The following is a 26,561-nucleotide window of genomic DNA, read 5'->3' on the forward strand; positions in this document are numbered from 1 at the left end:
AAGCATCAAGAAGAACAAAGCTAGTGAGGTGATAGAATTCCAGTTGAGCTATTTCAAATCCTCAAAGATGATGCTGTGAAAGTGCTGCACTCAATATGCCAGCAAATTTGGAAAACTCAGCAGTGGCCATGGGACTGGAAAAGGTCAGTTTTCATTCCAATCCCAAAGAAAGGCAATGCCAAAGAATGCTCAAACTACCGCACAATTGCACTCATCTCACACGCTAGTAAAGTAATGCTCAAAATTCTCCAAGCCAGGCTTTAATAGTACATGAACCGTGAACTTCCACATGTTCAAGCTCGATTTAGAAAAGGCAGAGGAACCAGAGATCAAATTGCCAACATCCGTTGGATCATCGAAAAAGCAAGAGTTCCAGAAAAACATCTCCTTCTGTTTTATTGACTATGCCAAAGCCTTTGACTGTGTGGATCAACAAACAAACTGTGGAAAATTCTGAAAGAGATGGGAATACCAGACCACCTGACCTGCCTCCTGAGAAATCTGTATGCAGGTCAGGAAGCGACAGTTAGAACTGGACATGGAACAACAGCTGGTTCTAAATCGGGAAAGGAGTACGTCAAGGCTGTATATTGTCACTCTGCTTATTTAACTTATGTGCAGAGCATATCATGAGAAATGCAGGGCTGGATAAAGCACAAGCTGGAATCAAGATTTCTGGGAGAAATATCAATAACCTCAGATATGCAGATGACACCACCCTTATGGCAGAAAGCAAAGAAGAACTAAAGAGCCTCTTGATGAAAGTGAAAGTGGAGAGTGAAAAAGTTGGCTTAAAGCTCAACATTCAGAAAACTAAGATCATGGCATCTGGTCCCCTCACTTCATGGCAAATAGGTGGGGAAACAATGGAAACAGTGACAGATTTTATTTTGGGGGGCTGTAATATCACTGCAAATGGTGACTGCAGCCATGAAATTAAAAGACCTTTGCTCCTTGGAAGAAAAGTTATGGTCAACCTAGACCGCATATTAAAAAGAAGAGACATTACTTTACCAACAAAGATCCATCTAGTCAAGACTATGGTTTTTCCAGTAGTCATGTATAGATGTGAGAGTTGGAGTATAAAGAAAGCTGAGCACTGAAGAATTGATGCTTTTGAATTGTGGTGTTGGAGGAGATTTTTGAGAATCCCTTGGCCTGCAAGGAGATCCAACCAGTCCATCCTAAAGGAAATCAGTCCTGAATATTTATTGGAAAAACTGATGCTAAAGCTGAAACTTCAATACTTTGGCCTCCTGATGCGAAGAACTGACTCATTTGAAAAGATCCCGATGCTGGGAAAGGTTGAAGGCAGGAGGAGACGGGGATGACAGAGGATGATATGGTTGGATGGCATCACCAGCAGTTGGTGATGGACAGTGAAGCCTGGTGTGCTGCAGTCCACAGGGTCACAAAGAGTCGGACACGACTGAGCAACTGAAATGAAGTGAACTGAACTATACAACTAGAGCGAAGGGGTTGATGTGCTGAGAAGATTTTTGGAGGAAAGAGCAAAGGGAGGTGGTGTGAAAAACAAGAGCGGGAGAGTTGGAATGTTTGGCCTGAAAGTAGATGAGAGAAGTTGGAAGTGTGGAGATCAACAGGAAGACTCCTCTAGAAGGGGTTCAAACTGTGCTAATTAAATAAGTTTTCTGAACATGTTATTGCCCAGGGACTGGATAATGAATATAAAACATGGAAAACTTTTTCAGATCATCTGTTGAATGAGAAGTTAAAGGCTCTTAATGCCAAGACTTCTATTCTTTATTTTAAGGGAAAAGTCCTCACTAAATTCTTCTAATTCTAATTGAGTCTCTTTTTTCAACTTTCCTACTTTCTAAGCCCTGACCACTGACATCCAGGACATAATATTTTTCCAATACCACCTGAGGGGAGGGGAATGCTAGGTCTTCAAAATTACATTCCTTTTTTTTTTCCTGTAAAGGAGATATAGCTACAGATTGATAATCTTTGGGCTAATTTGGCCTCTTTTCCCCCTTCTCATCTTACAAATGAGTTAAAACTCACTTCTGTGATTTGTAATTCACACTGAATATTTACATCTTTTCCTTAAATGCCAAATGATTAATTGCTAATAGCTGCGATCATCTGAATATGTTTCAATGTTTTATAATCCCATTTTAAAAAACAAATTAAGCTTGCCCTTAAAACTTGGTTTCACTAATGAGTTCAGTTAATGTAGTGAGGCAAGTCACCAGCTCATAAACCCTGCAATATTACAAACCATCATCCATGCCTTATAAATACACTGCCTATATGCTTCCCAACAAATCTTGCTATGATACCTGAAAAACTCATTTACTTCCTTGGCCACCTTTAAAACTGAAACAAAGAGAAAAACACTCTAGCTGATAGGTAGGAACTCTTATATCTTTTCTTCAAAATTACTTAATAATTAAGGGCAGATTAAAAAAAGATGTATAAATTTGACATAGAAAATTATAGATGATGTACTTTAATAAAGACATACCACACAATCCTAATCTTCTACCAAATATTAGCTGCAGTTTTCTCTGGGTGGTTTATATATCTTTACGGGAGATCTTAAATATCTCTCTAATTTCTCAATTTTGAATTGAGAAATAAATCAGAAAAAAAGGGAGCATACTCGAATCTTCCAGGGCTGTTCGGCACATTCCAGAAGGCACTGCTGCAGTGCACAGACTTCGTGTACTGAGAGGAGGGGCTTGGTTCCCGCAGGGGCCACGGTCTCAGCGTCCGGTCAAGTCCGGGTTTGTGCACAGCTTCTGCTGACAGTCTTTGGAAGATTACTGATTAGGGATTTCCTGTTCTTCAGTATTCCACACATGCAGGGAGCTTCTCTGTACTGGCATTGTGCAGTTTTCCTCTAGCTCTGACATCCCTGAACTTTGACTTTTGATGTGTTTGGGCAAGCATTTTAGTTCTGGGCGAAGTTGGTGTTTCTGTTTGGACTGCCCCGCAGATGCCATCTTTTTGTTCATCTTCCTTGGGATGGTTTCTTATGTTCAACTTAAAAATAATTCCAGCCCCCTCCCCCCTTTCTTGCTGTATATTCAAAAGACATTTCTTCCAAAACCGCATTCTTGGGTGCTAGAATCACTGAGCAGCCTCTGCAGATGTGCCTTCTCTTCTTTCTCCAGGCACTGATACCACTTCTCCCGTCCTGAACTCATCAGAGAGCTCCTGGGCTGCAGCTGAGACACCTTGACCCTCTGGGCCACATCCCCCAGCTCTCTTCCTGCGCTGGCTGGCAGACCCTGGGTTTCCACAGAGGAGTGTGCTCCTGTGACAGAATGGCGCCACTGCCTCCTGATGTTTCTCACCCTGGAGTCCCTTATCGTTTAAGTGAGGACTGAGATTTTGCAAGGACAGCCATCTTGTCATGAGTTGGAAAATTCCCTGGCTCTTAAGGCAGGAGAAGCAGTAGAGGGTCTTTGTTCTGCGCCTCATCAGGAGACTTACCTGTCAAAGACCCTCTCCACGTGGGTCATCACACTGGTGACACATTCTTTCCAGAGATCTTTCCCCACACCTGAAGGCTTTCTGGCCTCTGGTCTAAAATTCACTCAGTATGTCATTCTTAAAACAAAAGGAATTTCTCAGTCATAAATTTCTGGCCCTGGAAATCTATGTGCGTGACTTCAGCCAAATCATTTAACCTGTGATCTCTTTCTCTTTCTTCTTCCTTCAGACCCAGCGTGTCTATTATGTACGCATTCTTTACCGCACAGCACAGGGGGCTCGGAGCTCCCCCTCCCCACCCTCTGTAAACACTGCAGGGCGGGATTTCTGTCATGCTAGTCACGTGAGGTATAAACAGTTATGAATAAAGTTTCCTCTCCAGATGGTTTAGTTTATTCTGACTTCCTTTTCTTTCTTCTTTTTTTTTCTATGTTGGAGTTGCTCTGTGGATTGCTTAACACCAAATGGAGTAATACTTAACATTTTAATAGAGCGTTATGGTTGATAAGGCCCACGACTCAGTGAATGCTAAGTATATCCACTCGTCATCGTCTCGCTCCATTCTACTACCCTTCAGTAACCTTCTCAAGTAACTTTTTCTCCATGGAAGTATGGGATTTCCCTCATTCAACAACTCTATGGCAGGAGCTCTAGCATCCTCTTTTGGGTTTTCTTGGCCCAGTTTTAATAAAAATTTATTACCAAGTACTTTGAAATGCAAGTGATCACTAAATTTTAATCCAGCCTACAGGAAACTCTCATTAACTTGATATTGGCTAATTCAATTTAATGGATCCATCAAAGAAATTTCTCTTCACTAGATGATTAGATCAGTTTGCATGTATAATAAGCAGAGTTAATTCACAATGTAAAACTATCATGAAATTTGAACTGAAAATTTGGCTCAAAGACTTTAAGAACTGGTTTCTTTTGGAACAAACTATAAAGATAACCTAGGAATTTCAAAAAGTATGGAATAATGGTATTGAAGTTGTAATTTTTTAAAAAATGTGTATATATTTAACCTTTTGACCACCATCTGTTAACAAGCACATGCTAAAGCGCTATTTTTAAAATTAAAAAATAACTTTCTCCTAAATTTCAGATGAACAAATGCTCATGATTACCTTAAAATGATGTGATTCATCCAGTATTTCAAATATAATCTGATCACTGAATTAAATCTGTTTTCACAACAAAGAGCCAGTACAACCAAAAATGTAAAAAATAATAAAAATTTTAAAAGACAATATACTGGTATAGGGCAAATTATTTTATGATGAGCCTAAGTCTTTTATCCTATATGAATTTTTAAAATATTAAATAAGTACATGGAGCTTAGAAAATGGTTTGTAATAAAGGTTTTATCTGACCAACAGTAAAATAATTTAGACATCAGCTGAGTACTTAAAATCAGTGTGTAGCTTAGGACAACCTATAATGACCACTTACCAAGTTTCTAGTTCTGTCAGCATTACCAAGCTTTCCAGATACTGTGCTGAAGGTGTTTCCGATAGGTTTTTCAGTAGGGAGAGGAGGTGGGCTCTGTGGATCCTCTTCATGTAAACCTGGAAAAATAACAATAATTAATCAGTAATTTCTAGTCTTCGAGGGTTTCACAGGATGGAAAGACTGCAGCTCGCTTCCTTAAGAAAATGTCCATACACAAAAAGAATAGACAGCTAAGCAATGAGAAAGATTTCCTGACAAATCTCAGAAAATCGATGGGTTAGCAGCCATCAGTCAGTTTTACCCAATGTTTCATCAAGAGTAAAAATGACACTAAACAATTACAACAGTGAGCCAGCATTTGTTGGAACCTTCTATGGACCAGGCATTAGGTTAAGGCACTTTATCCATATGCATCTCTCTAACCAACATCTATCTAAGTGCTAGATCTGCTAGCTAGTAGCCACTATGGCAGTTTGAACTTCAATCTTAATTAAAATTAAATAAACAGTTCAGTCCTGCAGTTGCATGGACCACACTGTAAGTTCTCAGTAGCCACATGTGGTTATTGGCTACCATATTAGACAGCACTATGCTAGATAGCATTGCGTCCATTTGACAGATGAAGAGACTGAAGCTGAGAAGAAAACAAATGAACTACCCAGGTCTTGCTTCAACAGTACATGAACAGAGAACTTCCACATGTACAAGCTGAATTTCCAATATCCACTGGATCATAGAAAAGAGCAAGGAAATTCCAGAAAAAATCTACTTCTGTTTCATCGATTATGCTAAAGCCTTTGACTATGTGGATCACAACAAACTGTGGAAAATTCTTAAAGAGATGGGAATACCAGACCACCTGTGAAACCTGTATGCAGGACAAGAAGCAACAGTTAGAACCGGACATGTAACGACGGACTGGTTCCAAATTGGGAAAGGAGTACGTCAAAGCTGTATATTGTCACCCTGCTTATTTAACTTATATGCAGGGTACATCCTGTGAAATGCTGGGCTAGATGAATCACAAGCTGGAATCAAGATTACCAGGAGAAATATCAACAACCTCAGATATAGAGATAGTATCACCCTAAGGGCAGAAAGTAAAGAGAAGCTAAAGAGCCTCTTGATGAAAGGGGAAAAGGAGAGTGAAAAAACTGGTTTAAAACTCAACATTCAAAACACTAACATCACGGCTTCTGGTCCCATTACTTCATGGCAAATAGATGGGGAAAAAATGGAAACAATGACAGATTTTATTTTCTTGGAATCCAAAATCACTATGGATGGTGACTGCAGCCATGAAATTAAAAGACAGCTGCTCCTTGGAAGAAAAGCTATGACAAAGCTAGACAGTGTATTAAAAAGCAGAAGCATCACTTTGCTGACAAAGGTCTGTATAGTCAAAGCTATGGTTTTTCCAGTAGTCATATATGGATGTGAGAGTTGGACCATAAAGAAGACTGAGCACCGAAGAATTGATGCTTTTGAATTGTGGTGCTGGAGAAGACTCTTGAGAGTCCTTTGGACAGCAAGGAGATCAAACCAGTCAATCCTAAAGGAAACCAAACTTGAATATTCAATGGAAGTACTGATGCTGAAGCTCCAATATTTGGCCACCTGATGCAAAGAGTTAACTCATTGGAAAAGACCCTGATGTTGGGAAAGATGGAAGGCAATAGGAAAAGGGGATGACAGAGGATGAGATAGTTGTATGGCATCATTGGCTCAATGGACAAGAGCTAGAGCAAACTGCGGGCGATGGTGAAGGACAGGAAAGTCCGGCGTGCTGCAATCCATGAGGTAGCAAAGAGATGGACATAGCAACTGAACAACAAAAACATCCAGGTCTTGATGCTAGTAACAGTCAGACCACAGCTTTGAACCCAAAAGTCTATTCTCATTGTAATAAGCCTTGCTGCTTCCTAATAGGTGGTGTGTCCAACCCTCCCCCGATCCAAATAATTAAATGTGCTTTCCAATTCATCAGCTCCAGATTAATGGGCTTAATTGCTCTCATTTCCATAAGCAATATCTTTACATCCAAATTATATCCTTAACCCAGAGATAGTGTACCAACTTAGTATAAAAAGAAGAAAACAAAGATGACCAGGCTTAATTTGTGATAGCTAAGTAAAAGCTGTGTGCAAAATACTTGGAGAGAGGATGATGGTAACACACTAAAGGAGGCTGAAGCCACCTTTTACTGGTTAAGGCATTTAAAGGAGATGGGAATCTTTCTCATTCAAATGAACACTGTCTGCTTCCATTTCACATGAAAAACTTCCAACAAGAGTATGAGTTCCTGTTTTATTCACAGACAGGGAAACACTCACAAAGGAGGAAAGTACCTAGGCCAGCTACTAGGAAATCGATGATACAGAGACAGGCAAGCCTTCTTGGTGAGAGGCAGGGCTGCCGTACAGAGACTGTCCAACTCAGTTGTCATCTTGAAGACTCTCTCTGTGTTGTAGTTTCCTTATTCTTACACAGAAATAATAAATCACTTAGGATATATTGTCGTGACAAAAAACCAAAGGGTACAAAGTAGTAAGAACATGAACTGTGGTGTTGGAGAAGACTCTTGAGAGTCCCTTGGACTGCAAGGAGATCCAACCAGTCCATTCTGAAGGAGATCAGCCCTGGGATTTCTTTGGAAGGAATGATGCTAAAGCTGAAACTCCAGTACTTTGGCCACCTCATGTGAAGAGTTGACTCATTGGAAAAGACTCTGATGCTGGGAGGGATTGGGGGCAGGAGGAGAAGGGGACGACAGAGGATGAGATGGCTGGATGGCATCACCAACTCGATGGATGTGAGTCTGAGTGAACTCTGGGAGTTGGTGATGGACAGGGAGGCCTGGCGTGCTGCGATTCATGGGGTCGCGAAGAATCGGACACAGCTGAGTGACTGAACTGAACTAAACTGAACAGAAAGTAGAGAGGAGATAGCTTACTGGAAGTAAGGGACGTAGTAATTATCTGATGTGGGTACGTGGGGGAGGTGGAGATTTTCGATTTCAAATAACGTGGTCAGCGGAGGCCTCAATGAGAAAAGTGCCATTTGAGCAATGACCTGAAAGAACAGTGAAGAAGGAAGCTATGCAGATATCTGGGGAAAGGACATCTTAGTCAGAAGAAACAGGTCTCCAGGGGAAGAAGCTGACAGGTTCAGAGGAAGGAATTTTGCACCACAAAGCTGTTTGTTTCTTTTCTTATCCATTCAAAGTTTTTCAGACACCAAGTCTTATTTTTTTTTCCTCCACGGCATATATGCATTGCTTACTAATTGTAGTAATAAAATTTGAGGGGACTGTTTTTTTTTTTGGCTATGCCTTGTGGCATATAAGATCTTAGTTCCCTATCAGGGATCAGATCAGTGTCCCTTGAAGTGGTGGCACAGGGTCTTAACCCCTGGGCCACCAGGAAAGTCCCTGGGGAACTAGTTTTTTATACAAATAGAAATAATTCTCTAGAAACTAGCCCTTCCGTTCTCTTACATACAGCAGTACAGAACTCAGCTTTCTAATAGCTCCTGGAGCTTTGTCAGGAGAATAAATAAAGGTGCTCCTTCAATATGTCTTTTTCAGGATTTCAGGACTGCTAATCCAATTTATCAGTATATAGAAAAGAATAAACACCTCAGGACTGAGTTATAAGCGTGGCCCTTGATGGCCTAGAAAGTTGGATTTGGGGAAGGTTCCCACTATTTCCAGAACAGATAAAACAAAATAATACGGTTTACGCTGACCACCTGCTTCCCTTTGAGAATCTGGAATTTTGGTACATAACAGAATTTCTACAGGTGCCCATGTAAACAGCCCCCAACAAAACCCCTGGGTACTGAGTCTCTAATGAGCTTCCTTGATTGACATTTCACAACTGAGGAGACTGAGGAACATCCTGTGCAACCCAACTAGGAGAGGACTCCCAGAGGCTTGTGCCTGGTTTCTTCCAGACTTTGCCCCATGCACCTTTTCCCTCTGCAGATTTTGCCTTCTGGTAAATCACAGTATGCTAAGTTCTGTGAGTCCTCCTAGCAAATCACCAAACATGGGGGTTTTGGGGACCCTGACACAACAGGAGAATACATTTCAATGTACAAGTTGTATTCCTTGAAGCCACATGAACTTTGGACAATATTTATTATCATTATATCTCACAAGGCTTATTAAAATCCCAAACACTTTATAATAAGGTAACAGCAAGCAAGCAGACAATCCAATGAGCTGTCACGTGGGCTATATCCGTGGGTTATATCATGCTGTCAAAAGAAACACATTACCAGTTCTTTAGTCTAAAACTACTATATAACTTCCTACGAATCTTCAACAGTACATGAATCATGGACTTCCAGACGTTCAAGCTGGATTTAGAAAAGGCAGAAGAACCAGAGTTCAAATGGCTAACATCTGCTGGATCATCAAAAAAGCAAAAGAGTTCCAGAAAAACATCTACTTTTGTTTTATTGACTATGCCAAAGCCTTTGACTGTGTGGATCAACAAACAAACTGTGGAAAATTCTGAAAGAGATGGGAATACCAGACCACCTGACCTGCCTCCTGAGAAATCTGTATGCAGGTCAAGAAGCAACAGTTAGAACTGGACATGGAACAACAGACTGGTTCCAAATCAGGAAAGGAGTACGTCAAGGCTGTATATTGTCACTCTGCTTATTTAACTTACATGCAGAGTACATCATGAGAAATGAAGGGCTGGATGAAGCACAAGCTGGAATCAAGATTGCTGGGAGAAATATCAATAACCTCAGATATGCAGATGACACCACCCTTATGGCAGAAAGCAAAGAAGAACTAAAGAGCCTCTTGATGAAAGTGAAAGTGGAGAGGAAAAAAAAGTTGGCTTAAAGCTCAACATTCAGAAAACTAAGATCATGGCATCTGGTCCCCTCACTTCATGGCAAATAGTTGGGGAAACAATGGAAATAGTGACAGACTTTATTTTTGGGGGGCTCTAATATCACTGCAAATGGTGACTGCAGCCATGAAATTAAAAGACCTTTGCTTCTTGGTACGTGGGGAGGTGGAGATTTTCGATTTCAAATAACGTGGTCAGCGGAGGCCTCAATGAGAAAAGTGCCATTTGAGCAATGACCTGAAAGAACAGTGAAGAAGGAAGCTATGCAGATATCTGGGGAAAGGACATCTTAGTCAGAAGAAACAGGTCTCCAGGGGAAGAAGCTGACAGGTTCAGAGGAAGGAATTTTGCACCACAAAGCTGTTTGTTTCTTTTCTTATCCATTCAAAGTTTTTCAGACACCAAGTCTTATTTTTTTTTCCTCCACGGCATATATGCATTGCTTACTAATTGTAGTAATAAAATTTGAGGGGACTGTTTTTTTTTTGGCTATGCCTTGTGGCATATAAGATCTTAGTTCCCTATCAGGGATCAGATCAGTGTCCCTTGAAGTGGTGGCACAGGGTCTTAACCCCTGGGCCACCAGGAAAGTCCCTGGGGAACTAGTTTTTTATACAAATAGAAATAATTCTCTAGAAACTAGCCCTTCCGTTCTCTTACATACAGCAGTACAGAACTCAGCTTTCTAATAGCTCCTGGAGCTTTGTCAGGAGAATAAATAAAGGTGCTCCTTCAATATGTCTTTTTCAGGATTTCAGGACTGCTAATCCAATTTATCAGTATATAGAAAAGAATAAACACCTCAGGACTGAGTTATAAGCGTGGCCCTTGATGGCCTAGAAAGTTGGATTTGGGGAAGGTTCCCACTATTTCCAGAACAGATAAAACAAAATAATACGGTTTACGCTGACCACCTGCTTCCCTTTGAGAATCTGGAATTTTGGTACATAACAGAATTTCTACAGGTGCCCATGTAAACAGCCCCCAACAAAACCCCTGGGTACTGAGTCTCTAATGAGCTTCCTTGATTGACATTTCACAACTGAGGAGACTGAGGAACATCCTGTGCAACCCAACTAGGAGAGGACTCCCAGAGGCTTGTGCCTGGTTTCTTCCAGACTTTGCCCCATGCACCTTTTCCCTCTGCAGATTTTGCCTTCTGGTAAATCACAGTATGCTAAGTTCTGTGAGTCCTCCTAGCAAATCACCAAACATGGGGTTTTGGGGACCCTGACACAACAGGAGAATACATTTCAATGTACAAGTTGTATTCCTTGAAGCCACATGAACTTTGGACAATATTTATTATCATTATATCTCACAAGGCTTATTAAAATCCCAAACACTTTATAATAAGGTAACAGCAAGCAAGCAGACAATCCAATGAGCTGTCACGTGGGCTATATCCGTGGGTTATATCATGCTGTCAAAAGAAACACATTACCAGTTCTTTAGTCTAAAACTACTATATAACTTCCTACGAATCTTCAACAGTACATGAATCATGGACTTCCAGACGTTCAAGCTGGATTTAGAAAAGGCAGAAGAACCAGAGTTCAAATGGCTAACATCTGCTGGATCATCAAAAAGCAAAAAGAGTTCCAGAAAAACATCTACTTTTGCTTTATTGACTATGCCAAAGCCTTTGACTGTGTGGATCAACAAACAAACTGTGGAAAATTCTGAAAGAGATGGGAATACCAGACCACCTGACCTGCCTCCTGAGAAATCTGTATGCAGGTCAAGAAGCAACAGTTAGAACTGGACATGGAACAACAGACTGGTTCCAAATCAGGAAAGGAGTACGTCAAGGCTGTATATTGTCACTCTGCTTATTTAACTTACATGCAGAGTACATCATGAGAAATGAAGGGCTGGATGAAGCACAAGCTGGAATCAAGATTGCTGGGAGAAATATCAATAACCTCAGATATGCAGATGACACCACCCTTATGGCAGAAAGCAAAGAAGAACTAAAGAGCCTCTTGATGAAAGTGAAAGTGGAGAGTGAAAAAGTTGGCTTAAAGCTCAACATTCAGAAAACTAAGATCATGGCATCTGGTCCCCTCACTTCATGGCAAATAGTTGGGGAAACAATGGAAATAGTGACAGACTTTATTTTTGGGGGGCTCTAATATCACTGCAAATGGTGACTGCAGCCATGAAATTAAAAGACCTTTGCTTCTTGGAAGAAAAGTTATGGCCAACCTAGACAGCATATTAAAAAGCAGAGACATTACTTTGCCAACAAAGGTCCATCTAGTCAAGGATGTGAGAGTTTGACTATAAATAAAGCTGAGCATTGAAGAATTTATGCTTTTGAACTGTGGTGTTGGAGGAGACTCTTGAGAGTCCCTTGGACTGCAAGGAGATCCAACCAGTCCATCTGAAAGGAGATCAGTCCTGAATATTCATTGGAAGGACTGATGCCAAAGCTGAAACTCCAATACTTTGGCCACCTAATGCGAAGAACTGACTCATTGGAAAAGAGCCTGATGCTGGGAAAGATAGAAGGTGGGAAGAGAAGGGGACGACAGAGGATGAGATGGTTGGATGGCATCACTGACGCAATGGACATGAGTTTGAGTAAACTTAGGGAGTTGGGGATGGACAGGGAGGCCTGGCATGCTGACGTCCACGAGGTCGCAAAGAGTAGGACATGACTGAGCGACCGAACTGAACGAAGTGAAAAACCACTAGATTTTGGTACCGTTAACTTTCTCTCTTCCTCATTTTCCATAGCAACTTTGTTCAATCTTCTCACTACTTGGGTTGGAGCCATTCGTTAACAAAACCATCAAGAGACTGAAACCAATATGATTCTTCTAGGTAGTATTTTACAGAGAGAGAGGTCAAACCCCTAAGCTAAAGGGGTTTCATGGCATTGCAGGGCCTGCCTACAGCGTAACCCTGCGATGCTGCAGGTGAAGGACTGGTATACTTGCTCCGCTGTTGGCAGGAACGCAGTGGCAGGGTCTCCTTAGACAGAGGCAAGGATGCCTCTGGGCTATGCAAAAGCGTTAGAGGAAATGAAATGAAAGAGGCTCACAGAGGAAGTGTGTGATTACCTGGAACCCACTGTCTGTCATCTGTGTACAGACATCTCACACACTTTTTCTCTTGGCCCTCTAGGATTCTCTCTTATAATAATATCAGATTTGTTTTTGTTTGCAGTACTTATTAAAACTCATCCAAAATTTCATGTAAGAATGTGAAAGTGGTTAGGGCTCTGCACTTCCAAAGCCAAGACCCTGGGTTTGATCCCTGGTTGAGGAACTAAGAGCCCGAGAAGGCAGCCCCCCAGAAAAAATCAAGTAAGGAAGTTTATAAAACATGTAATGTTATACTAATTAAAAAGTCTTTTTATACATAGCTACTTTTTTATAACTTTTGGTTATTTCCTTTCAGACAATTCACACATAGCTATATTTAGATTATGCTGACTGGAATAATATACTCCTAACAGACATATACAATTGTATTTGCTATCAGTTTCAACTACTTCTCCACTCTATCTTTACTACTGGCACTAACATAGGATATTACATTTATTCTGAGTTTAAGATTATTCTAATCTCTCTGCCTAAAAGGATGTTAAAGAGAAGTAAAATCTAAATTAACTGTACTAATTGTCTAGAGAATTATGAAAAAACAACTTGCTTTTATATGTTCTCAGCTATGAGTAATAATAATAAATGGCCGATTACACATAATTTCAGAAGCAAACATTGATAAATTAGCATATATTTCTCCCCAGCTCCTGGAGTGAAAAATAAATGAGGCAGAGAAGTGCTTACATTTTCCCGGTTTGGCTGGAATTCGAATCACAGTGGGCTTCCTGGTGGGTGCTGGTTGAATTGCTTGTTCCTTTGTTGGTTCTGTTCTGGTGGGGAGCTGAAAGGGATCTAATGAAAAACAGTTGATTTTGCACGTTTTAGTTAATATGGACTCAAACAAAAAACCTCATTCATAATTAAACAGTCATATTTCTCATGCCCTAGGGAAAACTATTCATGGATAAACAAAATCTCAGTTTGCAGAGACAAAAACAAAATCAGGGCTCATGAAAGGAAACAACTTGGAGCTCGGTAAATAATTTATACGGCTTTTCTTCCTCTCTGATGAGAGAGAGCCAGGACAATCTTCAATTATGTAGAAGCTATCTTTCACGGGAGTGTAATCATTTTATAAGTGTCTCCCTGAAAATGAGGGGCAACTCAAACAAGGAGCCCATTTCCCCGCACTGTGAAGCCTCCTGGATCCTCCACTCCGGTGCCTGTGCTAGAAAACCTCCCCCGAGGGCCGCCAGGGCCTCCAGGGGGGCTCTGCCGTCTTAGATTGAATAGTCAGGTAAAACCACACCTCACTAACATGAAATGGAAAGCGTTTTATCCTGGAAGTAAGGTAAGACATCTCCCTTCAAATATTTAATTTCGGGGCAAGGATATATGGGTGAGCATTCCTCCGTCTTAACTCATTCATTTAAAAATGGGCAGTATGTGCTTAGCGAGAGTATTTTAAACAAAAGCATAACCACCAAACTTCTTTTCCCCTTTTTCTCTGGCCACACTGCGTGGCTTGTGGGACCTTAACTCCCAGACCAGGGACTGAATCTGGGCCCTCAGCAGTGACAGCATGGAGCCCTAATCGCTGTACCAACAGGGAATTCTCCCACCAAACCTTTTTACTGAAAGAAACAATCTTTTTTTCTTTAATGCAAATGTTCTTTTTAGTAGCTTGGAAAGATGACCATAAACTTTTTAAAAGATGAGAAATCTAAAAATAAATAGATAAGCAAAAATAAAATCAAATGTTGTATGATGCATATGCATACTCTGCACAGCACATGGGACCTCATGAGGCTGCTTCTGCCTTTATTCCGCAAGAGACAGAATGAATATATGTTGTATTTGGCACCTGTCCTCTGGATCTCACCTGTGGGAAGATGCTCCCTGTGAAACAATGCACTCCAACCATTCGTGGTCGGCCTGTTACAAGCCGCTGTTCAATAAAGCACCTTGTGCTGACCAACTCTTTTCAGGATAGATGAAAAGCTGAGCTCAGGATAAGAAGCCCTTTCAGCTCCCTGACACTCGCCTTCCCTTCCACCCAGCTCTCAGGACACCCCACTCTCAGACCTGCCACCAGAGCTGCACCCACTCACTAGTCACTTGTTCTCACATCTGCCTACCATGTGCTACTAACAGTGAGAGATGGGAGACAGGACAGTCAAGTGCAATCCTACTTTATCTACCACCTACATAAGACCCCCAGGTGGCATGCTAGATAACACAATTACTATTAGGCTACTGGGGAAAAAAAATTAGATGACCCCTCTATGGAAACCTATTAGTAGCACATTAGTGAGGCAAGTCTTGTCTTTGTTCAAAAACCCAAGTCAACATGGTCAAAACAATGTCAAACTTTCAGAAAAGGCTCTTACAATATAACCCCAGAAAATAAACAAAGCTCTTTTAGCTCTAACCAAATTCTTTAATCCCTTATTTTGTTATAGCATTATTTTTCATTTCAAAAGTAATAATTATTGTAAAAATGGGAAACATTGAGAAATATATGATAGAAAATCTCCTGTAATCCCATCCCTCTAGTAATCATTATTATCTAAAATTTGGTGTATCTGTCTACAGATTTTTTCCTATATCGCATTTTAGATATTTCTGTTGTTTTGGAGTTTCTGGGCTGCAGCACATGGCTTGTAGGATCTTCCCCGACCAGGGATTGAAGCTGGGCCACGGCAGTGGAAGCACTGAGTCCTAATCACGGACCGCCAGGAAGATCCTGATTATGCAGGTATTTTGAAAAACAAAAGGAGAATCGTTTTGTGTCTATTTCTTTGTGAGACAGGCTGGGACCTGGGACTCTGCTGCAGTGCCTGCACCTGGACACACCCCTCCTCAAGCAACTAAGAAACCACACGAGACTAAAATAACTGCACGCATTTGCAGTCGCTGCAGATTCTGGACAAAAGAGACTAAGAGACCAAAGAACCCAACTGCCACTTCTGAAGAACCCCAAGCAAAAGCAGGGTATGGCACAAGCCCCCTGCACACAATACCGCCTAAGGGGTGGGAAAACATCTATGCTACCCCTCCAGCTCAGAAGATAAAGAATCTGCCTGCCAATGCAGGAGATCAGGCTTCAGTTCCTGGGTCAGGAAGATCCCCTGGAGAAGGGAATGGCTACCCACTCCAGTATCCTTGCCTGGAGAATTCCACGGACAGAGGAGCCTGGCAAGCTACAGTCCATGAGATTGCAAAGAGTTTGGACATGGCTGAGGGACCAAGACACACATATATACCCCTCCAGCTGTACCCATGACTCACTCCATATCAGAAAGCAGCTTGGCCCCCATTGGGGAGCCAAAGAGCAAGGGAAGCTGTTGCTTGTTCTTGCTCCCCACTGCTACAGGAGGGGCCCCGATAAAGCCTTGCCTAAATTTCTTGTCTGGCCTCTAGTCAATTTCTATTGATTAAGGAACCCAAGAACCTGGGGGTAGGTAACATTTGTAACTCGCTCTTTTACTTTTTTTCATTCAGTATTGATTGAGTGCATGCTACGTAACAAATGCTGTTCTAGGTACTGGGAATATGTCAGTGAACAGAGCAAAGAACTCTGCCTTCATGATGCTTACACTTGGGCAGCAGATGGAGACAACAAACAATAAATATAACAGAAAAGTGACCCATGTGGTATATCACCAGGTGAGACGTGCTACTGATGAAGGGAAACACCAAGCAAGGGGGCCTTCAGGTGTGGGCCGAAGGGAAGCAGGCTGTATGTGAAATGGCAGAGCAAGGGGGTGTGCGGAGTGGAGGGCTCCAGGGCCCTCTTTCCAACAACTGGATTTTACATATTCTAACAGTTCTTCCAAGTTGAATAATACACATCTGGTCTTTGGGAAATAGCAGTGCTCAAGGATAAAAAGGGGTAGGTACCCTGATATGAAAGCCCATTATTGCAAATATTACCTGAACCGGAACTCCCTGGACGTCTCATCTGAGTACTGCTGGACTAAATGGAAGAATCTGCAGACCCCATGTAATCTGGCACACATTTTATTCCAACACAGGAATATCATGTCTTTCCCGTGTGCACAGCTTTCCTCCCTGCTCATCTCTCTCCCCTGCTGTTGCCCCTGCTCTGCCTCCGTGGCCCTAGTTGGAACCTGCTGGCCGCCAAGCAGTGACCTTCTGTCCCCTCCTGTGGCTGTGGCACAGACTTCAGCATCCCCACCCTGCAACTGTGGCTGTGACGGCCCATCCTCTCAGAGCTGTTTCCTCCTGGGAAAAGGACCAAAACTCAAGAAAAGGATTGAGACTGACAGCCGCTCTTGGTGCTCTCCCAGTCAAGTAGCATATCTGCTCTAACAGCTGCTCTGGGGCCTTGTAAGCTGTTGGTCATTAGGATAGGTGTTTAGTTGGCGAGTTTAGGGGGTGAATGTGGAGGGAGAGGAACATCTTGAGTGTGGTATCACTTCAATCGTTCCCCAATTCATCTGAAATTCTGGGCCGGGAGACCACCTACGCTCTTTTTCACATTCCGGGAGTGAGAGCATGAGTAAGGTGGGCAGGGAAGGAGAAAGAAGCCACTCAAGTGCCCTCGGTGGGCTGGGCACAGGGGCTCCCAAATGTGCCTGCTCTTGGAGGACTGGCCTCAGGGAACCCCGTCCCAAATCCTGCAGGTCTCACCGATCACATTAAAGGGTGTAGTCATTTTTTTACACTTGCTGGGTTTAAACTTAAATACAAAGTATTCAAAATATCCTAGACATTCACTTTCTCTCTTCTTGGTCCTTATTTTTAATTTAATTTATTTTAATTTAAAACTACTCTTTATTTTAAAGCTACTCTTTAATAACTGGCACTCAGATCACGGGTAATTATTCTACTATATATGTCTCTGGAAAAAAAATTCCTTCTCAATACAGAGAAACAAGAAGTCCCAGCACTGTGCTGTTTGGCAGGAGCGGGTCTGCTGAGTGACCGCCCCCAGCTGACTGCCTGAGTCAGCGAGCTGGGCATCTGCCTCTCTGTCCGCGCTGCCCGGGCTGCCATCCAGAGAGGCGTGCAGATAGGTGGGGAGGGCACACAGCACCACTGCAGTGAGAAGGTGGAGCCACAGGCCTGGTTTCATCTTGATGATGCTGTGTGAGTCTCTCTCTAGATACACCATGTGTTTACTTTTTATGTCTTTTCATGAGGGGGCTATTTTTCTCCAACAGCAATCTAAGTAGGTGACCTAGAAAGCAAGAGTGGCACCTCATGTTTGGGAACTCCTGGCAGTGCCAGGCAGGAAACTGTCTACTATGGCATTTTTTTGTAGCAGCAAATTAATAAATAAATAAAACAAAACAACCTGAAATGTCCATCACTAGAGGAAACGTTGACTCGACTATGTTGTGCCCATCCCAGGGAATATCAGGCGGGTGTAAGGAAACAAGGGTCAGACTTAGATCTACCGGCCCAGAGAGAAGACCTTAAACCTCAGGACTAAATGAAAAAAGCAAGCTGCTGAGTAATGGGTACAGTTCGGTAAAAATTTCTGTAAAAAGCAGGAAAAAGTTTATATATGTGTACATGTTTGTAAGCTTTGGTTTGGAACATTCAAAGGCACCAAAAGCTGCATACAACATGGTTCACACTGGCTACTCTGGGGGTTTGAGTGGATTGGAGAGAGATTAACTTTTTATTTTACTAAATGTTTACATTGTTTGATTCGTTACAGCAACTGTTACTTTGTAACTGAAAAGAAATCCAATAAATTTAATCACATGAAAAAGTTACAAAATTAAGCTGAAATAACACCTATGCCAAATAAATCGAAACAAAAATCACTTAGAAATAAAAGGAAAAAATATGAAAATATTTGTCCCTTTAGTAACTTTTTCAAGGCAATAACAGCCCTAAAATTTTCCATAAAGTAACCAGAAAAACAAAAACTCTCTTTTTTATGGGGCTTTTACTCCTCAGTGATTCTATTTAATAAGAAAGAATGCAGACAGGTATTTTTGAATTTGCCTAATTTAGACATATTTAGTTCATAATAACTAGCTTTTATTTGTAATCTTGAATAATATAGTTGTTTAGAAACATTGTTTTTACTATTTAAAAAAATTTTTTTTTTTTAAATCCTCAGCCTGTCATGACCCACAGGCTGAGGATCAGTGCAGGAGGCCATTTTTCCTCTGGGGCAAAGACAAGCGATATCTCTCGTAGTTTCTTTCATCCTAATTCTGCTTACGCCCAGCTATTTAAAGGCCAGGTTCCCCCAACCTCCCCTGACTACCCACTTCCCTCATAAAAGACAAGCTTTGTTAGCATTTTTTAGGTGGCTTCCAAAGACACAGGATATTTGCAAGTAAGTATGTGTTTTAACAGCAACAATAGCTAAAATACCATGAGTACAATCGATACTTTATATTTTTCGCCTAATAATACCTTGGAGATTGGTCCACAGTAGGTCCGTAGTAGGCATACCAGGTGTCTGCCTCTTTTTTCGTTACTGCACAATAGTCCATTGTATGGACGCATCAGAATTTATGTAAGCGGTCCACTAAGGATTATTTCCAGTATTTCACAGTAGAAGTCCTTGATCTGGGGTGAAGAATAGGCCCTTGAGGCTCTGGAAATTGTACCTCCAATTGTGCATATATGTCAAAACAGTATTTTCAAAGTAGTAAAAGATTCAAAGGCTAATCAGATTCTGTGTTCTGTGATCCAGAAAGGGTTAAGAACCTCAGGGTCATAATTTTCTCTATCAAAGACTGTTTCCTCTTGCTTCTACAGAAAAAATCAAAACTGTCTGCAAAAGCATCTCCTAAGCAAGTCCAAGGAAAGCCCACGGCATCTTTCTCTACTGTTACTTGCAGTGTTTACTCAGCCCTCCTTCCAGCCCCTCGCACCAATGCCAGTTACTCTACACCCGCTGCCCAACAAGCAGGCCCCTTTACACCCATACCCGCATGGGCTTCACTACCGGGTCGAGAAAAACATGATGGTAATGTAGTTTTCCGCCCATTACCTGTCTCTAATAATATGCTTGTCGTCATAATTGGTTTCACCATCCTTGGCTTGCTTTTCTGTCATTTTTTCCCCTTGAGTTCTGTTAATAGCAGAAATTGGCTGCTAAACTATTATTCTGGTCTGTGTAATGGGGCTGAGAGCAGAAGCATTCTGCTTTTTTGACAACTGGGTATGATTTGTAAAGGTGTGAAGAGGAACTGCTAATGCTTCTCAGCTCTATTACATTAACCTGGAAGGCATTCTAGCCAAGAAATGAATCCAATATTAAACGCCTGTTTTATGAGTTTCCCCTTAATAATTTTCTAATCCTTACAATGTTTTCATAGCTTCAGTATTTTCTGATCTCTATTTCCTGAGATTAATATGGTAACTTCATTTTATGAAAACTACTTTATTGGATTTTCTTTCTTTTTGAGGGGAGAGAAAAAGAAGGAAAGGCCTATTTGTGAGTTTCTTGCCTTTCTCTGGGGTTCCTCCCCCAGTTTCTGGCTAATGCCAGAATGATTAGGCAAGTTTTCACAAAGAGACCATAATCCTTTACTTACAAAGACAATATTATTAATATACCATCAAAAAGTCACAAAGCCTTACAGCATAGGGAATACAGTCAGTAATATTGTAATAACTGTATGCTGGCAGATGGTAACTAGACTTATGGTGATCATTTTGAAATACTGAATCACCAGGCTATGCACATGGAACCAACATAATGTTGTAGGTCAATTCTACTTCAGGCTAAAAAATGTGTAGGGCTTCCCTGGGGGTCCAGTGGTTAAAAATCTGCCTTGCAATGCAGGGGAAACCAGTTTGATCCTTGGTCCCGGAAGAGCCCACATGGCAACTAAGCCAGTGCACCGCAACTCTTGAGCCTGTGCTCCGCAAGGAGAGAAACCACCGCCATCAGAAGCTCCAAAGAGCAGCTCCCACTCGCCACAACCAGAGAAAGTCTGCATGCAGCAACGAAGACCCAGTGCAAACAAAAAATAGTTTCCCTCTCTAAAAGAGTCACAAAGCCCCAGTCATTAAACAAAAATCCCCCTACATTTTGAAGAATTCAGAGATAATCTTGAATGCCTCTGGAGGCCAACAAGCAAGGAAGCAACAAGGTCCAATGTGTGCTCTAGAAACACCCCTCGCGTAAGCATGGTATGGTTGACGGTGGTTTGCAAGCAGAAGCAGAAGCTCGATTAGCAGGTCACTGCAGTTATCTGGCGGAGAGGGCAATGGCACCCCACTCCAGTACTCTTGCCTGGAAAATCCCATGGACGGAGGAGCCTGGTGGGCTGCAGTCCATGGGGTCGCTAAGAGTCGGACACGACTGAGCGATTTCACTTTCACTTTTCACTTTCATGCATTGGAGAAGGAAATGGCAACCCACTTCATGTTCTTGCCTGGAGAATCCCAGGGACGGGGGAGCCTGGTGAGCTGCCGTCTATGGGGTCGCACAGAGTCAGACACGACTGAAGCGACGTAGCAGCAGCAGTTATCTGGACCTGAAGATTAGAAACCTGGGCCAGTAGCAGGAGGGATGGAGATGAGAGAAAGAACTATCATAAGGTAAAACCAGCAGGACTTGGCAACTTATTGGATGTGAAGGGCAAGAAGTAAGACTAATAACCACCACTAATGAGCACACACTGTGTTTCAGACAATGTGATAGAGCTTTCCTGCATAATCATATTTAATACTCGCAATGCCTCCACGAGGAGTATTATGATGTTTTATAGATGAGGAAACCAAGGCACTATGGGGTTAAGTAAATTGCCTCAGGTCCCACAGCAATTAAGTGGTGGACCCCAGCCTGCCTGACTCTAAATTCAAACAACTAGCCACTGTGCATGACAGGTAGGGAGGCTCAAGCATGACCTACGGGGCTCTTTAGGAAGGCTGCAGTGTGACGGAGAAGCTAGGACAGGAGCAGAGTACAGGAAGGGGAGCAGGCTTAAAAGGAAGACAGAGGGACTTCCCTGGCGGCCCAGTGGTTAAGCCTCGGCACTCCCAGTGCTGGGGGCGCAGACCCAAGCCCCATTTGGGGAACTGAGCTCCGGCATGCCATATAAGTAAATAAATAAAAATAAAAAGAAGACAGTGCTCAGTTCAGGATAACTCCACAAGCAAGAGCAATGGTTAAAGCAGTCGGGTAGGGCAAGCAAATTACACCTTTTACTGAAAGGTGCCTCAATAATTAAACGTTGTACAGAAATAAAGAAACAGAAAAGGCTGAGTAGGAAGCTCAACATGATGTTCATGTTGATGGATACTGTTGACCTTCCTTTTTGAAGATGACTGTAATTATCTGCTTGATGACACAGACTAAATTCTCAGCAATTATTAACCACGGTGCCATCAGCACAGACTCTAGCAGCTTCAGAAGGTGGTGTTACTTTGGCTTGTACTGTTCCCACCCCTTCACGGCTTCCTGGTATTGGATCTAACTCTCTCTGTCCTACTTGGAACCCTGTTAACGCCAAAAAGGTTTAAATAAAAAATGCTATAATGAAGACTTGAAAAGTTTTTAATGTGTTGCCTGGTTTAAGGATTCATGAGAATGTTGAGGTGCAACATGATAGAGTAAAAAATAAGCTAGACTTAAAATAAAAAGATGCAGCTTGAATCCTGCTTTGGAAAATTATTAGTTTTATGATACTGATTAAGTTAGGTGTTTATCTCACTCAGTCTGATATTCTTCATATGTCAATGAACCATGATGCCTTGCCGAGGGTTACTGTGAGGATTAAATTCAATAATGTATGTCTGGGATCTAGCAGAGGGTTTGGAACACAGCAGAAACTCAATATATTCTACTGTTTTTCTTTTCACTTCTTATGGACAAGAGGCACGTTACAGTCAGTTCCTACATTGTGTGGGTGGTAAATATTTAATAAATATATGGTTGTTATCACCTGAAATACATCTGTGCTCTGCAGAATTTGGTTTTGCATTACAGAGTTTATATCATTTTGATGCATCTTAAACATTTAGACAATAACAGCTAACCTTTTGAAAATAGTATTATGCTTATATGTTCATAAACTCTACCCAAATAAGTAAACAGTAGTAAATGGAATCTTACTGATGACAAGTAGAGCAGCTTGGTTTGGCAAATCAAAGATAAGCTTTACCATCACACTCTCCATCTGAACAGTGTGAGGAAAAAAAAAAAAAAGACTCTCTGCCTCTTGGGAAATCTATTTGTCCTAATTTTGGCAGGAAACTTACAACTGTTGTATTTTATTTACAAAACTTTAGCATTCCCAAGGGAAGGTGTTCTGTGAAGATTATGCAACAACATTTTACAACATATGGCTGGGATGACTGCTCTTGCCAAAGTCCTCTGCAGGGCTGGCCCCTCTCCCGGCACTCCCTCAGGGCTCAGTCAATCTGAGGAGCCCTTCTGGGGCATGACTTTCCATCTCTGAGAAGTTTCCCCTACATCCCCCTCATGCTCCAATCTCCACTTGCCTGAGGAAGGAGCCAGCCTCTCATCTAGTTAAGTCCCTAGTCCCAGTCAGCTTATTCCTGCCTTGATGACAGTAATCAGCACATGTGGGACTTCCCTGGTGGTCTAAGACTCCGAGCTCCCAATGCAGGGGGTCCTGATTCGATCCCTAGTAAGGGAACTAGATCTCACATGCTGCAACTAAAGATCCCACGTGCCACAACTAAGATCCGGCACCGCCAAATAAATATTTTAAAAAACCCATGCATCTCTCTCTTTTTCTCTATCTCCCCACCTCAGATTTTCCCTTCGCTCTGATTCTTTCTCCCACCTAGCTCCTTGTTTCCTTACTCTTCCTCCCTGTCTCTACACACACACGCATGCATGTGCACACGTGTGCGTGTCCACACCTCAAGAACTCACGTGCTGGAAATGAAAACAGCAGGTGCCTTTTCAAGACAACCCTCGGAGAAGCTTAGATTCCTCTCTACTTGTGGGTTTTACTCACCCAGAACCATGTCTGGACCAACCGAGTCCTCAGCCAGCTTCCCAGATGGCGGGGGTAACACATCATCATCGAAGCTGATGAGGTCGATGTCACCCGGAGGCTTGCTCTGCTGAGCAGGAACCGGGGGGCTGGCTGGGGGTCCCTCTCCCAGTGACCTGAAGGCTTTGGCTTGTGACGCCACCGAGAGTCGGGGAGGCACAGTGACCGGTTTCAGCAAAGCCACAGAGCAGGGGGAGGTTTCTGAGGACACTGATTTCTTGGGCAGTAAAGGCCGAGGAGCAGGAGTCGGGGCTTTCTTCCCACCATTGGGGCTCTCAGCCATGGGCCCTCCACCCAGACTCTCAAGGTTAATGCTCCGGATAAGGCCAGGATTTGGTTTCTTTGGCAATTCGGGCTTGGTGACGGGGCTGCTCCTTGCTTCCTTCGGCGGAGAGTGTGGGGAGGGGGCCCCCCTGAGTCTGCTTGCGGTCCAGGAGTCCCATTCTCCAGAGGCTCTACTGGCTGCAGGTTTGGGAGCCACAGAGGGTTTCCCTGAGGAAACAGCAGGTCTGGGCGGGATTGTGCGGGGCACAATTTCCGGCTTCTTGGGCAGTCCCGAGCTTTCTGTACTTGTCTGGCCCTCAAGCGCTTTGATCCTGGAAATGACAGTGCTGCGGCTCTGCTCTGCGCTCATCGTGTTCATCGCGGCCTGGCCCTCAGGGCAGCTGGCACCTTCCCACAGGGACGGGGGCCGGCTCGGGGCTGCCTCCTCCTGCGCGGCCACCGGACTGCTCCGGGAATTCTGCTCTTTAACGTGAGAATCTCTGGCCACTGGTCTGAGGTTGCTTTTTGATCTTGGTTTTGGCACTGGACATCTTGGAGCACTGGAGTTTTGTGGACAATTCTGTTCTTCAGAAATATCAAAGACGATTAGAGGCCCCTCGATTGTTGGAGGGTGCCTGGCTGAGATGGCGGGGGATGGCTGGAGGGGTTTCAGAGGTGCCTGTAGGGCTGACAAGACCAAAATGAACAGAAGCTGCAATGTGACTATTTCAAAGGAAAAAGACACACAGATTTAAAAAATATACATATAGAATAACAAGAGATTTTGGTTTCCTTCATTAGTAAAAAGTAATTCTAAAATCATGGGGGAAATGTTTATATTCAGCTTCCTGCAGGAGGGTTCTTCGGGCTGCATTTATTCATTTAAGAAATATTCATTATATAATATTTTAAAACATCATTAAATTCCTGATTCTCAGTAGATGTATCAATAAACCATCTCTCTTGTCAAAATTTTAACAATTCTTGCTTTACTTTTCCAAGGTAACTTACTCTTATCTGTTATCCTAATACAATGCCCCCCTCTTTCTTTCTGCCATGTGGCATGTAGGATCTTGGGCTCCTAGACGGTGCAGTGGTTAAGAATCCACCTGCCAATGCAGGAGATGCAAAAGACTCGGGTTTGATCCCTGGGTTGGAAAGATTCCCTGGAGTAGGATATGGTTACCCACTCCAATATTCTTGGCTGGAAAATTCCATGAACAGAGGAGCCTGTAACTCATGGAGTTACAAAAAGTCAGACATGACTGAATGACTGAGCGTCTACACACACACACACACACACACACACAAATGCAGGATCTTAATTTCCCAACCAGGGATCAAACTCCACAACCCCTGCATTGGAATGCAAAGACTTAACCACTGGATCACCAGGGAAATCCCTACAAGGGCTTTTAAAAAGCCTAAAAGGACAACTTTTAGCATCCTACTAAGTTTAAGTTGCTAAATATAACGGCTTTCTCAATGGAAATAAAGGGCATCAGCATGAGTTAAAAGGATGATGTTTTTGTGATATGAACTAGGATGAACCCTAGAGATTGGGGCTGCAGCTTGTGAGAATGATCTATTATAATAATCACGGCAAGGCCAAATAAAGCAAGCACACAGTGATCACATACCAACTGGAAATCGAGCTCAATGAATTATGCACAAATTGCAAACTATTTTAAAGGCTGGAGTCTACTGATTACTTCCTGAGAACTAGGTCGGAAGGAAGGAAGACAAATTACTTGCATTACTTTGAGGCAGATGGTTGTCTATTTCTTCTGAAAAGTCAGTCTGAGTTGCTGAAGTAATAGTGTGCCGTGGAGTGGCAGCAGCATTATTATTATTTGTAGTGTTAACTTGAACTTGGTTGATTTCTTTTATGACTTGTTCATAAGATGGTGGGAGCTGCAAAATGAAGAATGAAGATTTTAAACAGCTGTAGGCGATAGCCAAGGTTCTTATCTTTGAACTTCATTTAAAAATAAAATGCAAAGAGGTAATGCGATATTTACTCACCTCAGCAGGAACCAGCTCACTGGGCCTCCAAGGGCCCGCTGCAGAAGCTGGGGAAATGCCAGTCCTGGTGGGTGGGCTCCTGGAAACCACGAGGTGGGCCTCAGCGGCTCAGCTGCCACAATGGTGATCTCTGGGCGCCTGGAAACAGACAGAAGCCTCAGTGAGGTTTTGTCTATTTGCAAGTGTTCAAAGATTTATGAAAATAACTATCAGCCAAGAAAGTGACATAAAGCCTGCCAGTCACAGAAATGACCTGTCTGGCCTGGGCTGTCTCTAGCAGCATACCCAGACAGGCTTCGAAGGAGCAAATGACAGCCATCCTCCAAGACACTGGCCTCAGAGAGTTAGAGATACACCTCGAGCACACTTCACTCTGCCTTGGCTGATCAGAATTCAGATCCAAGACCCACACAAGCTCGTTCTCCCAGGGTTCTGCTATCTGGCCTATGGTA

At 42.6% G+C, this 26,561-nt stretch overlaps 1 protein-coding gene across 2 annotated transcripts in view; it reads right to left on the reverse strand.

Annotated features, from left to right (window-relative positions):
- The window catches only part of SH3D19 (SH3 domain containing 19), a 53,018-nt gene extending 27,020 nt beyond the window's left edge, over positions 1-25,998 (reverse strand). Inside the window, exons 1-4 of one of the 2 annotated variants that reach the window (XM_005902369.3) lie at positions 25,845-25,998; positions 23,782-24,771; positions 13,589-13,696; positions 4,918-5,033 (exon numbers count right to left, since the gene is read on the reverse strand). In XM_005902369.3, the coding sequence (XP_005902431.1) occupies positions 4,918-5,033; positions 13,589-13,696; positions 23,782-24,463 (906 nt within the window). In that variant the 5' untranslated portion in view covers positions 24,464-24,771; positions 25,845-25,998. Of the gene's footprint in view, positions 1-4,917; positions 5,034-13,588; positions 13,697-23,781; positions 24,772-25,835 lie in introns of both variants that reach the window. The other variant, XM_070386649.1, reaches the window with a different exon arrangement.
- Positions 25,999-26,561: the final 563 nt, after the last annotated feature.

Source organism: Bos mutus, chromosome 17 (genome assembly GCF_027580195.1).
Source record: "Bos mutus isolate GX-2022 chromosome 17, NWIPB_WYAK_1.1, whole genome shotgun sequence".
NCBI classification, from domain to species: Eukaryota; Metazoa; Chordata; class Mammalia; order Artiodactyla; family Bovidae; genus Bos; species Bos mutus.